General features: G+C 42.3%; 1 protein-coding gene across 2 annotated transcripts in view; it reads right to left on the reverse strand.

Moving 5' to 3' along the window:
* ETFDH (electron transfer flavoprotein dehydrogenase) overlaps positions 1–12,469 on the reverse strand; it is a 44,342-nt gene that overhangs the window by 10,015 nt on the left and 21,858 nt on the right. For both annotated transcript variants that reach the window (XM_070769193.1, XM_019977424.2), the window contains exons 3-7: positions 11,817–12,046; positions 10,181–10,262; positions 9,624–9,742; positions 7,421–7,498; positions 583–729 (exon numbers count right to left, since the gene is read on the reverse strand). In XM_070769193.1, coding sequence (XP_070625294.1) covers positions 583–729; positions 7,421–7,498; positions 9,624–9,742; positions 10,181–10,262; positions 11,817–12,046 — 656 coding nt within the window. The remainder of the gene's footprint in view (positions 1–582; positions 730–7,420; positions 7,499–9,623; positions 9,743–10,180; positions 10,263–11,816; positions 12,047–12,469) is intronic.

Genomic DNA, 12,469 nt, shown 5'->3' on the forward strand with positions numbered 1-12,469 from the left:
AACTAAGTTATTTTTACATTATAATTTTGTATAAGAATTCTTATAGGATGTGGTCATCTTACAAAGAGCATAGGGATAACAGGTCAAATCCTATTAGGGAAATGGAATTACAATGAAAAAAAAAGGTCACAAATATTTTCAAATTCAAGACTTATTTCAATCAACATTTGACAAAACAAGTAGGACATGCAGACACAATTTATATAATAGTGAAATTTGATTAGTTATATTCTCTAGCCCCTTGAAAGAAAGTGAAGTCGCTCAGTCGTGTCTGACTCTTTGTGACCCCATGGACTGTAGCCTACCAGGCTCCTCCATCCATGGGATTTTTCCAGGCAAGAGTACTAGAGTGGGCTGCCATTTCCTTCTCCAGGGGATCTTCCCAACCCAAGGACTGAACCTGGGTCTCCTGCATTGCAGACAGATGCTTTACTGTCTGAGCCACCGGGAAAGCCTCTTGAAAAATATCCCAAATATCTTCAGTCATTATGAACATTTCCAATTAATGATAATTACATGACAATACAAATGAGTATAAACTTCATCTTGCCACATTAAAATTACACCAGCAAATGCAGGTACCTCCTTCAGCCCGATTCCATAGGTCTGAGGCTCGCAGTTGGCCCTCAAGTCGAACTTCCTATACAGCTGCTTGGCCAGGTGTCCGTGGCAGCCCTCTGCAAAAATTGTGACTTTAGCATGTAGTTCCAGTCCCCGCTCGAAAGTTGTCTAAGAAATAAGAACACGTTAAATTGCAACATTTGACAGTTTTTAAAATGTTCACATTCTGGTTGGTTTTGAATTGAACTATGATTTAGAAATAGAAGAGAAGGTACAAATATATAATTTTAGAAGTAAAACTAATTACTGTTTTAAGTGGAATTTAAATTTATAAGGCAGTCAATCAATATCTTGTGTCTTTATTATATTTACTTTTTCACTTCAAAAGTACTTGATTGAATGGTTAAGTTTGTAAGAATTAAAACAAACAAACAAACAAATAGAGCATGCTCCCTCTCCCCATTACCTACAAATGAATGTACAGTGAGAAGTGAGGGGGAGGGGCAAAATGGATGAAGGGGGTCAACTGTGCGGTGACAGCTGGTAACCAGGCTTGGGGTGGTTGTCACTCTCCAGTGTATACAGAAGTTGAATTATAACACTGGATACCTGAAACTTCTATCATTAAAAAACATTTTTTACCTCACACCAGTCAGCAGGGCCAGCATCAAAAAGTCTGCAAATAACAAATGCTGGAGAGGGTGTGGGGAAAAGGACACTCTCCTACACTGTGGATGGGAATGTAAACTGGTGCAGGCACTATGGAGAACAGTATGGAGATTCCTTAAGAAACTGAAAACAGAGCGACCATATGATCCAGCAGTCCCACACCTGTGCATGTATCTGGAGAAAACTCTTAATTCAAAAATCTGGAAGCACTCCTATAGTCATTGCAGCACTATTTACATTAGCCAAGACATGGAAGCAACTTAAATGTCCATCAACAGATGAAAGGATAAAGAAGATGAGGTGCATATACACAAAGAAATATTACTCAGCCATAAAAAAGAATGAAATAATGCCATTTGAAGCAACACGGATGGACCCAGAGATGATCATCTAAGTTCAGTAAGTCAGACAGAGAAAACCAACTATCACATGGTACCACCCATAGGTGGAATCTAATTTTTAAAAAAGGATACAAATGAACTTATTTACACAACAGAAATAGATTCACAGACTTTGAAGACAAACCTATGATTACCAAAGGAGAAATGTGTGGGGAGGAGGGGAGGAATCAATCAGGAACTTCCATTCCTGGGAGTGTGAACACCTTTCACATTTGCTGGTAACTCTGTGCTTGTCTCGTGCATCATCCACACGCACGTGATCCCTATAAATGACTCTGCTTAGTGCCTCTGAATTTGTTTTTGTCCTCCTCTTACTACACTTCATCATCCATAAACCATGTTAAGAACCTAGCATGCGGAGTGTTACCCAAATATATACACACACCTATATACTGAGATCTTACATATACAACCAAACTTTTCTGGTTCCTGATGTCACAAAAATAGGATCATATAATCCAACCTTTTGTGCATCGTATTTTCTCACCATAGCACTTCATGGAAATCTCGCAAGTCACTGTGTGGCTCAAATCTTTCCATGCGGGAACACCACAGGTTGGTGCTTCGGTACCAGGTAACAGACATTCACTGTTTCCAGTTCATTTGTGATGAACAGCGTGTTATAAAACATACACCCTGTGTACGTGCCCTTACAACATTGGTGCTTCTGTTCCTGAGTGTTAGGTTTCCAGGAGTGGCACTGCTCCTCCTGGACACACCTACTTTAATTTTGCTAGCTGTCCCCAGAATGTCTTCCCCAGAGTCTGAACAAGTCACATTCCTGCCCGCAGTATGTAAGAAGACACTGTCCCTATCTCCAGCTTGTGACAGTATGCGTGTGTGTGCGCTCAGTTGTGTTTGACTCTTTGCGACCCCATGGACTGGGGCTCACCAGGGCTTCTCCAGGCAAGAACACTGGAGTGAGTTGCCATTTCCCTTTCCAGGGGATCTTCCCAACGCAGAGATCGAACCTGAACCTCCTGTATTGGCAGGCGGATTCTTTACCACTGAGCCACCTGGCAAGCCCATACCTTTTCTTCTTACGTTTTTGCTAAATGTAGTACTAACGCACTGCTATGCTAATTTGCATTTTCCTGATTACTCTCTTCAGCATCCTTTTCTTTTTGATTCAAGAACTATTAACTGAATGCATCTGGTGTACCAGGTTCTATGCTAGGCACTGGGGAAGAGAGGACAGAAAAGCACCATTCCTTCCCTGGGGTGAGGCACAGGGGCAGGACTAAATATCAATAACTACGTGGGTGTACAAGGACCAAGTGTGACTGGATGTATGGAGGAGAGCATGGTGGTGGCAGGGGTTCTGGGGAAGAGCCGCGTGACTGGGGGAGCAGGAAGGGTCTCTGTGAGGACCTGGCCTGGGAGCTGCGGACCCGGGACAAGAGACGCCTAAGGACGTGCCTTCTGGTCAGTGCTCACCTGGATCTGCTCTTCTGTCCATTGTTATATTTTAAGATTCTGCCTGTTTTTTTAACATGTTCTCCTTTTTTCTTGTCAATGCAGAAGTGCTCTTTGATATCACTGGCACTCAAACTATTTTCTCCAATCTACTGCTTATCTGCAGACTTTGTGGTATTTTTGGTATACAAAAATACCAAAAAAGTGCTTAATTTTTAAGTCATTAAAAAAGGCCTGTCTCTTATAGGTTTCTAATTTCTGTTATAGGATGGCTTACCTTATACCTAGGTTGTAATTATAACCTAGATTTCTTTCTAACTTTTTTTTATTGTTTTAAGAAGTCATCAGAATTTTTATAAAATGAAGGTCCAACCCTATCTGCTTCCAGATAGACATGCAGTTTATCTAGCTTAACTTACGCCACAACAATTCAATCTCAGTGAACTAAAGTACTCCTCAGTATATTTCCGCTTCCTCTGAGAGGCAACACAGCCCTGCGTGTGCAAGGGGCAGTCCTGGAGCCATACGCCTCTATTCCAATCCCAGCCCCACTGCCGAACAGGGGTCTGACCCTGGGCAAGTCACTTAACCTCTGAAATGTGAAAACATCCACATCAGAATTCTGACAGGGGGCTTCCCTAGTGGCTCAGCGGTAAAGAATCCACATGTCAATGCAGGAGATGCGGGTTTGACTCCTGGTCCTTGAGGATCTCACATGCTGCAAACAACTAAGCCCATGTGCCCCAACTACCGGGCTTCTGCTTTAGACCCTGGGAGCTACAACTACTGCAGCCTGCGTGCCTTAGAGCCATGCTCCACAACGAGAGAAGCCACTGCAATGAGAGAAGCCCATGTACTGCCATCAAGAGGAGCACCCACTTGCTACAACTGGAGCAACATCCTCACGTAGCAACAAAGACCCAGAGCAGCTAAAAACACACAAACAAATAAAAATAAAAAAAAAAAGAATTCTGACAGTAAGAAGCCTGACAGATCTAAGGTTAGAGCTACTGAATGAGCAGCTGGACAATAATTCTGGGACTTGGGGGAGAGGTGTTTAAAGTTATGTCACTAAATGAGGCCACTACGGAGAAAATATAGGCAGAGGATCCCACGGTGAAGCCTAGAGCCCAGATACTTAGAGGATGGGCAGGGTGGGGGTAGCAGAGGATGAGCAGGCAAAGGCAGAAGGGGGCCCATGAAACACCAGGAAGACCAGGAGAAGGTGGGGTGAAAAGCAGGAAGTGTTTCCAGAAGAAAGTTATTCAGCTGTGCCAGCGTGCCCACCGGGAGGCCGGGTGACAGGACAGAGAACTGGGTCTGCTAGACGAGGTGTCTGTGAGCCATAAGAAGGGCAGGGGGAAGCCCAGCCACGCCGGAATAAATGAGCCGAACAGCAGAGGACACAGAGCCCACCCTCAGTTCTTCCCCTTCCACACGGCCTATGAAGACAGACTGAAAAACTGAGACTCTGTAGCTCAAGTTACTGAGATTCCACTGTCCTCGTCTATGCTGTTACCTCTATACATACACAATATATAAAATATAAAAATGTTTTTACAACTACAAAGCACAGAACACAAAAATATACATTTGGACAAATATCACAAGAACACGCACAAAAAGAAAGTATCAGAATGGGAGAATTCGTGTGCTTCAGTGTCATAATATTAAAAGTAAAATTTTTTAAAGACTAAATGGCAATTTATAATTACCTGACCATAATATAGAAAAGAATAGCCATAACACAGGAAAGAATATAGGAAAACAATATTCTGTTATTATTATTAAGTCCCCTTAAAACTAAGTTCCCCTTCTTACACTGTTAGTAGGAATGTAAGCTGGTGCAGCCACTATGGAGAAGAGAATCGAGGCTCCTTTACAAACTAAAAATAGAACGACCATATGATTGAATAACCCCATTCCTAGGCATATACCCAGAGAAAACCATAATTTGAAAAAAACACATGAACTTCAGTGTTTACTGCAGCACTATTTACAATAACCAGGAGATGGAAGCAACCTAAAACGTTCATCAAGAAACAGATAAAGACCATGTGGTATGTATACATGATGGAATACTACTCAGCCATAAAAAGGAATGGAACTGTGCCATTTGCAGAGACATGGATGGACCTAGAGACTGTCACACAGAGTGAAGTGAGTCAGAGACAGAAAAAAAATTGTATATTAATGCACGTATGTGAAATCTAGAAAAATGGTACAGATGATCTTATCAATATTTGCAGAGCATTAACAGAGAGACAGATGAAGTGAACAAACATACAGCTACCAAGGAGGTAAGGGGAGGTGAAATAAACTGGGCGATCGGGACCGACACATATACACTACTGATACTATGTGTAATACAGATAACTAACGGGAACCTCCTGTGTAGCTCAGGGAAGTCTACTCAGTGCTCTGTGGTGACCTAAACGGGAAGGAAATCCAAAAGACAGGGGATATATGTAAACATATAGGTGATTCACTATGTTGCACAGCAGAAGCTAACATCTTAAAGCAACTGGACTCCAATAAAAATTAAAAAGGAAAAAGACAACAGCAGTCATTTCTCTACCAAACGATGTCTTGGACAAGGCTTACTCTCTTTTCAATAAGTCAATAAAAAATACTATGTACTACTTAACAAGAAGTTGAAAATGTAAAAAAATACACAGAAAACTGAGTTCCCTAAAGCAAGTTTCTCTCAATCCAGAATTTTATTCCCTTTCTGTCGCCTCTGACCTCACCCTGTGCTCTCTGAACACCAATCAACCAGAGTCAGGTGACTACAGGGGCTATTATGAAAATACCTTTAATGTACTACAACTGCTGTTACAGATCCATCATTAACGTACAAACTCAGGCTGTTTCTCCAGTGCGAGATGAGCCCACAAACCCTGGAGGCACGGAGTACCTAGCCAGAAAGTCATAAACCAGAGACATCCTGACTTCCCAGTCAGAGGAAGTGGTTAATCCCAGCTGCTTCTTTTTTCTCTTGGCCACCCTGTGTGGCTTGCGGGCTCTTAGTTCCCCGACTAGCAAATGAACCTGGGCCCTCAGCAGTGAGACTGCCAAGTCTTAACCACTGGACCCCCAGTGAATTCCCAATCCTAACTTCTTCGGCTTTAAGATACCCTCAGCTCAAAGACCAAGCTGGCGTGGATATGAGGGGCTTCTTTCCCCATGCTGCTCAGCATCCTGGAATAAACCCTTACTTTGTCATAAACTCCCGTTCTCAGAGTTTTGGCTTTCTGTGATGCAGGTACATTCCACACTTTGAGAAGCAGGATGAGATGACAGGTGTCTGCAAACCTGGCTATGCATCAGAATCCCTGGGGCCAGTTACAAGACAGCTCCTTGGCCCTGCCATAGGACAGGCTGAGTCCCACGACCTCACGAGATTCTGTACGGCCAGGTAAGCCACCAGGAGGAACAGTGAGGCGCTAAGACTTGAGGACATGGGCACATGCTGCTCTCTAAGCATGAAGGAGTGAGAAGCAGGAAGACCTGCTCGGGGAAATGCTAGACTAGAGGCGCAGTTCTGTTGTATAATGGGAGAAAAGGACTGATTAGGAGGTGACCCATCTTTCCTGAGGCCCTGGCATTACCTGGCTCTGTGCCAGCTTTGGCGTAACCCTCCATGATCTCAGCCTTCAAGGAGCCTCTATTCTAGTTGAGAAATTAAGACAATAAACAAGCATGAATAGACAAATTTGTTTATCAAGATGTTAATCTGTGTTTTGTTCTTGTTATAGGAAAGGAAGGTTATTTTTTCCTTGTCCTTTCCAAAGGACCTAACAGAGCTGAAATCCATGTAAGAGCTCTTCTTTTACAAATTCAAAAATAATGAGCTGTGAAAACTGGAAGGCCATTCAGGCATATTCTGAAAGCTAGAAAGGCAATCAGTCTTGTATTTACCAAAAGATGTCAAAGATTCAATCCACATTACTGACAGCAGTGATGCAAACAACTCTTGTCCACAGAAGTGGCGGACTGTGGAGGCAAGCTGAGCAGCTGGCCCACGTGTACATGTTTTTTGATTTCCCTGAACTGGCTATAACATCTTTCCAAATCCCTCATGAATAAATGAATGAAATAATATCTGTGACCTGTGTTTGTTTTATATTTATATGAATCATGTTTTCACCTTTTAAGAAAATTGTTCTTAAACATGTTATATCCACTTATCTAAATTATATTTAATTCAAAGATGTTTATTTTTTAACAATGAGATAAAATTCCACATTAATAACTAAACACTAACATGCACTTAATTAATGTGCAGTCTGTAGCAAGACCAGATCATTGAGTGTGAGTTAATTTTATATTTTACTGTCAGTCTGCAGAGCATGAACTGTCCACAGGCTCACCTTTGGTGCACCGTCCTTCTGTATCCCTACGTCATTTGTGGCAATTCCTTTCACACTGCCATCTTCATGAAAAAGGACCTAAAACAAAAACACTTTTCATTATCACCTGGAGACTCGTAACTGTCTTGCAAAGAAACAACAAACGGCTTTTGATTTTTAGAAGGTGAACTTATTCTCTAGATTATAGAGACACAGGCTTAAGAATGTTCAAGTAAAAATAAGAGATGTGCTTTTAAGATACTCCCTTCAAGATCAAACAGAACTCAACTCAAACAGCTTGAAATGGAGGAAATGTCCCAACCTGACGAGGAAGAATGGGAGATCTACTGAGAGGACACCAAGGAGCCAGGAAGATGCAGTGTTTCAGAGGTCAAGGGCATATGTACACAGCCTGGACTCAGGGCCTGTGGCACACTGGACTGTCAGTTGGGGTCGCTGAGGACAGTGTCAGGAAAGCCTCTTCCCCAGTGAGCCCAGACCCCAAAACCAAACACTTGAATAAGACAAAACAGAGTGGGGCTGAAGACAGCCCGGGGTGATTAAAGCTTATTTCTGGACCACGAAGAAAGAGGGAAAACTGATCAAAAGTGTGATTGTGAAGATGAGAAGGAACAATTCTCCTACTCGGTTTCTGTTTCTTCCAGAGGAAGATGCTCTTTGGACAGGAAAGAACTGGAACCTCATGCCAGAAAGCATGCGAGTGAAAAGGTGAGATGAGAACCAGCAGCAATGCACATTGCACCTTGGAAGGGCTGTGGCCTGGACCTGTAGACGGCCTTGGCAAACAGGAAACTGCGGAGCAGAGGAGAGCTGCTGGTGACTCTGAGAGTGAGTGTGTGTGTGTGTGTGTGTGAACCATGGATGCCACAAACCACCTACTTGTGGCTTGGACACTGACTCCCATTAAGAACAGTTTATTCGGGAGAAATGCAAACCCAAATCCACGTGTATGAACTGGGAACATAGAAACCAGTAGCAGGACGTGCAGTGCCGAGGCCCATGTGTTTCATTTGGCTTACATCTACTGTAATGGGAAAAACAAAGATGGTTTTAATTTCACTGGCGACAAAAAGGACAACTCCCTCTCCTATCCAGATTCTTTCAGCATTTCCTTTAGAAAACTTGACTGTAAATTCTTTCTGTCTCTCATAGATATATGGGAATCATATAAAAAGCTAAGTAAGATTTCTGGTAGGTCAGCATCTTAGTGTTTCTTGGGTCCTCAGAGACACATCTGACATGTGACCACGGAGGATGGTGTCCAGTCTCCCTGTCTCTGGGGGACAGTCTGGGCTACGTGCCTGCCTCCACATCGTCACTTGCTGCCAGTCAAAAAGATATAGGATGCTTTATTTTTTCCTCTGGAGAAAGACGATTAACATGTATGTAATGGACGGTATCTGTCTGGTTGAGTAAAAGGTTAAGAGTTCCCTCTGTCTTGGCAATCACCCTAGCAGATGGCCTGTAATTGCACTGCAGTCTTGGTTTAATGCTCATTCAGTAATAAAACTGTTTCATTTTTGTTTATAATTTGTAGAGGTGAGTTTTTTCTGGTTTGGCTGGAGATTTTATTTTTAATAATTTCCCCAACAAGTAGTGAGACTCTACATAGTGAGATGTAGTTACCAGAGTTATTTTGAAGGGATTATTGGAAGCACAGTTTCTAGAATGAACATGGTAACCCGCCTTGCTGTAATCAGGCTTGAAGTCGTTGATTCACTCTGGGGGCCACATAAAAGGGAATGCATTCAGAGGAGGGCAATGAGAGTACTACAGCAACTCAAAATATGTAACATGGTGGTTGTCAGAATTGAGAATATTTAACCTGGAAAAAAAAATCACCAGTGACGGTGGGGCAGGAGAGCGGGCATAAAAATTGGAAAGCTGTCCTTGGGGGAGGGCACAGATTTGTTCTATACACTGTAAGAAAATAAAGAAACATCTACTCAATTTACAGACGAGAGCATTACCAACAATCCGTACATTGGAGGCTTTTTTCATCCTAGGTTGACCAGTCACCTGATATGGAGCAATACCAGGACTTCAAGTACTCTTTGGATTGATCCTGCTAAGATTTCTTCTGATTTTATAACTCTAATATCCTATGGCTTTTTGAAAATATTTATCTATTTACATTCTTGGTTTAGTTTCAAAGGAAACAGCGATCACTTCCCATCAGCATTAGGAAGAGAGAGGCACAAACCTCGGCAGCTGCGTAGCCAGGGTACACCTCCACACCCAGGGCTTCCGCCTGCTCCCCCATCCAGCTCACCAGATGGCCCAGGCGCACAATGTAATTGCCATGATTGTTCATCGGGAGACCTACAGACAGAGGCTGGATTCAGAAGTCTGACTTTTTAGTGGTAAGTCGCAAAAACCTAAGTACTAAATTTAGAAATTCTAAGGTCTAATTTCTGCATTATATACACGCATCATCTTCTGGCCATAATTTCAATTTATTTCCTAATAATTTTTGTCTAGAGTTCAAACTGTTACATTGAAAACAACGTTACAGAACTAAATCAGAAACTCCTGGGTGCTTTACAAGACTATCCCAATGCTCCTAGACTGAAAGACAAAAAAGCACTGGGCTCTGGTCCTGCCTTCTTTTCCACAAGCTAGCTGTGTAATTTTGGGCAAGTCCTTCAGGTCTCTGGGCCTTTGCTTTCTCATCTGTAAAAGGAAAGGATTTAACCAGATGAAATGTAGTTCCTTCCAGCTGTGGAATTCTGTAAGTCCACAATATTTATCATTCTTTACCTGGAAGAATTGGCACAGGAATTCTGTATTTCTCTGTTAAAATTCCAAATCTATCTTCTGTTACAGGAGTGTTGAGAGGGGCCTGGAAACAAAAGGAGGAGAGAAAAGGGTGTTTTGAGTTCATATCTGTAAGGGGAAACACAAAATAGTAAAATAATAAGTCAAAAAGGAAAGAGAACTGTCTTCTTCACTTTTCTTCCATCACTTCCTTTGGAAAACCTGACACTGTAAACCCTTTGTCTCTTTGAGGTGCATGGGAATCTTTTAAAAAACTAAACAAGCCAGTTTTCATCTCAGGACTATCTTTTCCTGGGGGACCTGGAGCCACCTTTGAGTGAACCTCAAGGAGGCTGGCCTCCTGTCTCCCTGCCTCTGTGGAGGTCAGGCTAGACACTGGCTCCAGTGCTCAATGGACACGGAAGACAGGCTTTATTTTTCTTTGGATAAAGACAATTAACAGGTATGGAATGGATTGGATCTGCCTGGCTACACGAGGCTTTGATGTGAAAAATTTTTTCTATTAATATTAGAACTGCTATTTTGTCAATACTAATTAAATGATGCTTATTTCTGAAATACACTGAAGAGAGAAATTAGGCATAATTACAGCATGTCAAGTTTCAAGGAGCTTGCTACTTTAGAAGGAAGAGCATGGTCACTTGTGCAAAGCCCCAGGTCAGCACACCCAGCCTCGGCACTGACCTCCCAGCCTTGGCGCTGACCTCATTCCATCTCAGCCTCTCTGCCAGTCCTGGTGAGGTATCCTCCTGAATTCCCCGCCTGGGAGGCGACAGTGCCTCAAACAGTGCTTTTGCTTATGACTCCCGTGCCCCAACCACGTTCTGTCTGTCAAAACCTCTCCTTTTCTGCTGCTCTTTGGAGCTCCTTCCTGTTTGCTAGATGGGGTGCTGCTCAGAATCACTGAATGAAGCCAATTTGACCTTTAGATTTACTCAGGTGAATTGTGTTTGTTAACAGTTTTCACAACTGTTTATATAGAATATTTAGTATTCACAGATACTAAATATTCTAACCTTGAATACCTTGAACAGAAATAATATAGCTCATCTCACAGAAGAAAAAACTGAGATATGCAGAGTATAAGATTTTAACCGAGGTCATACAAACGAGCACAGTAAGACTAGCACTGGCTTCTCTGTATAGCTCGCCTGTGACGTGTCTGCTTAGGTTATAAGTCTTACTCATGTATTTCTTTAGAAAATTAGATTAAATTATCCTCTTTATGTATTAAAGAGGCTTTATGTATTAAAAAATAGGATAGTTATAGAAAATTTTATTAAGAACAATGATATAAACACCTATGGAGTAAGTTAGGAAATACCCTCAAAATCAAAAAGCTGTATTTTATTCAAAAACCTTCTCAAGATAATGTCTTCTCATAAATCCAGTACACAAACACAACATGTAGAAAGCAATATGTGAAAATGAGTTAATTTAAAAATTATTGACTATATTTTATGTTAGTCAATTTTTTTGGCCCTTTTAAAATTAAAAACCTATCTCCAGTTACCCTCTAAGAGCTAGAACCAGGTGAAACGGGTTCTCCACATTCCTTTCATCTGGACATAGAAATACAATCAAGATGAGACTCGGTATAAATAACAACTTTTCATACTCCCTTCTCCTTCCAGTCTGGGAACAGCTCTTGTAAAGCTCGTGGATCCAGGCACGCGCCTGAGAGGGTGTGAGCGCCTATCTGAGCAGCTTTCTCCACCAGACACACACGGATGTCCTTCTCATGCTGGGCGGCCAGCTGCTTGAGCCGTGCGGCTGCGGAGAGCCCCGCGGGACCGGCACCCACAATCACCACGTCCGCCTCCTCTGCAAACCGCTCCATGTTCACTCCTGGGAGTGAAGAGGATTTAAACATGCATGACAATTCTGGGATGACTATGACCTGATAAAATCACAAGGTTGGGTTATGAGTACTCACTATCCTTTATAGCATTATTATTTTTTTAAATAAACTTTTTGTTTTGTATTGGGGTATAGCTGATTAACAATGCTGTGAAAGTTTCAGGTGAATAGCAAAGGGGCTCAGCCATACACATACACGTATCCATTCTTCCCAGAACTCCCCTCCCATACAGGCTGCCACAAGGCATTGAGCAGAGTTCTCTGAGCTATACAGTAGGTTCTTGTTGGTCATCCATTTTAAATATAGCAGTGTGTACGTGGCCATCCCAAACTCCCTAACTATCTGTCCCCCCATTCTCCCCTCCCTGTCACAGCCCCCCAAACATAAGTTCATTCTTTAAGCCTGTGAGT

The sequence above is a fragment of the Bos indicus genome, chromosome 17, assembly GCF_029378745.1.
Source record: "Bos indicus isolate NIAB-ARS_2022 breed Sahiwal x Tharparkar chromosome 17, NIAB-ARS_B.indTharparkar_mat_pri_1.0, whole genome shotgun sequence".
NCBI classification, from domain to species: domain Eukaryota; kingdom Metazoa; phylum Chordata; class Mammalia; order Artiodactyla; family Bovidae; genus Bos; species Bos indicus.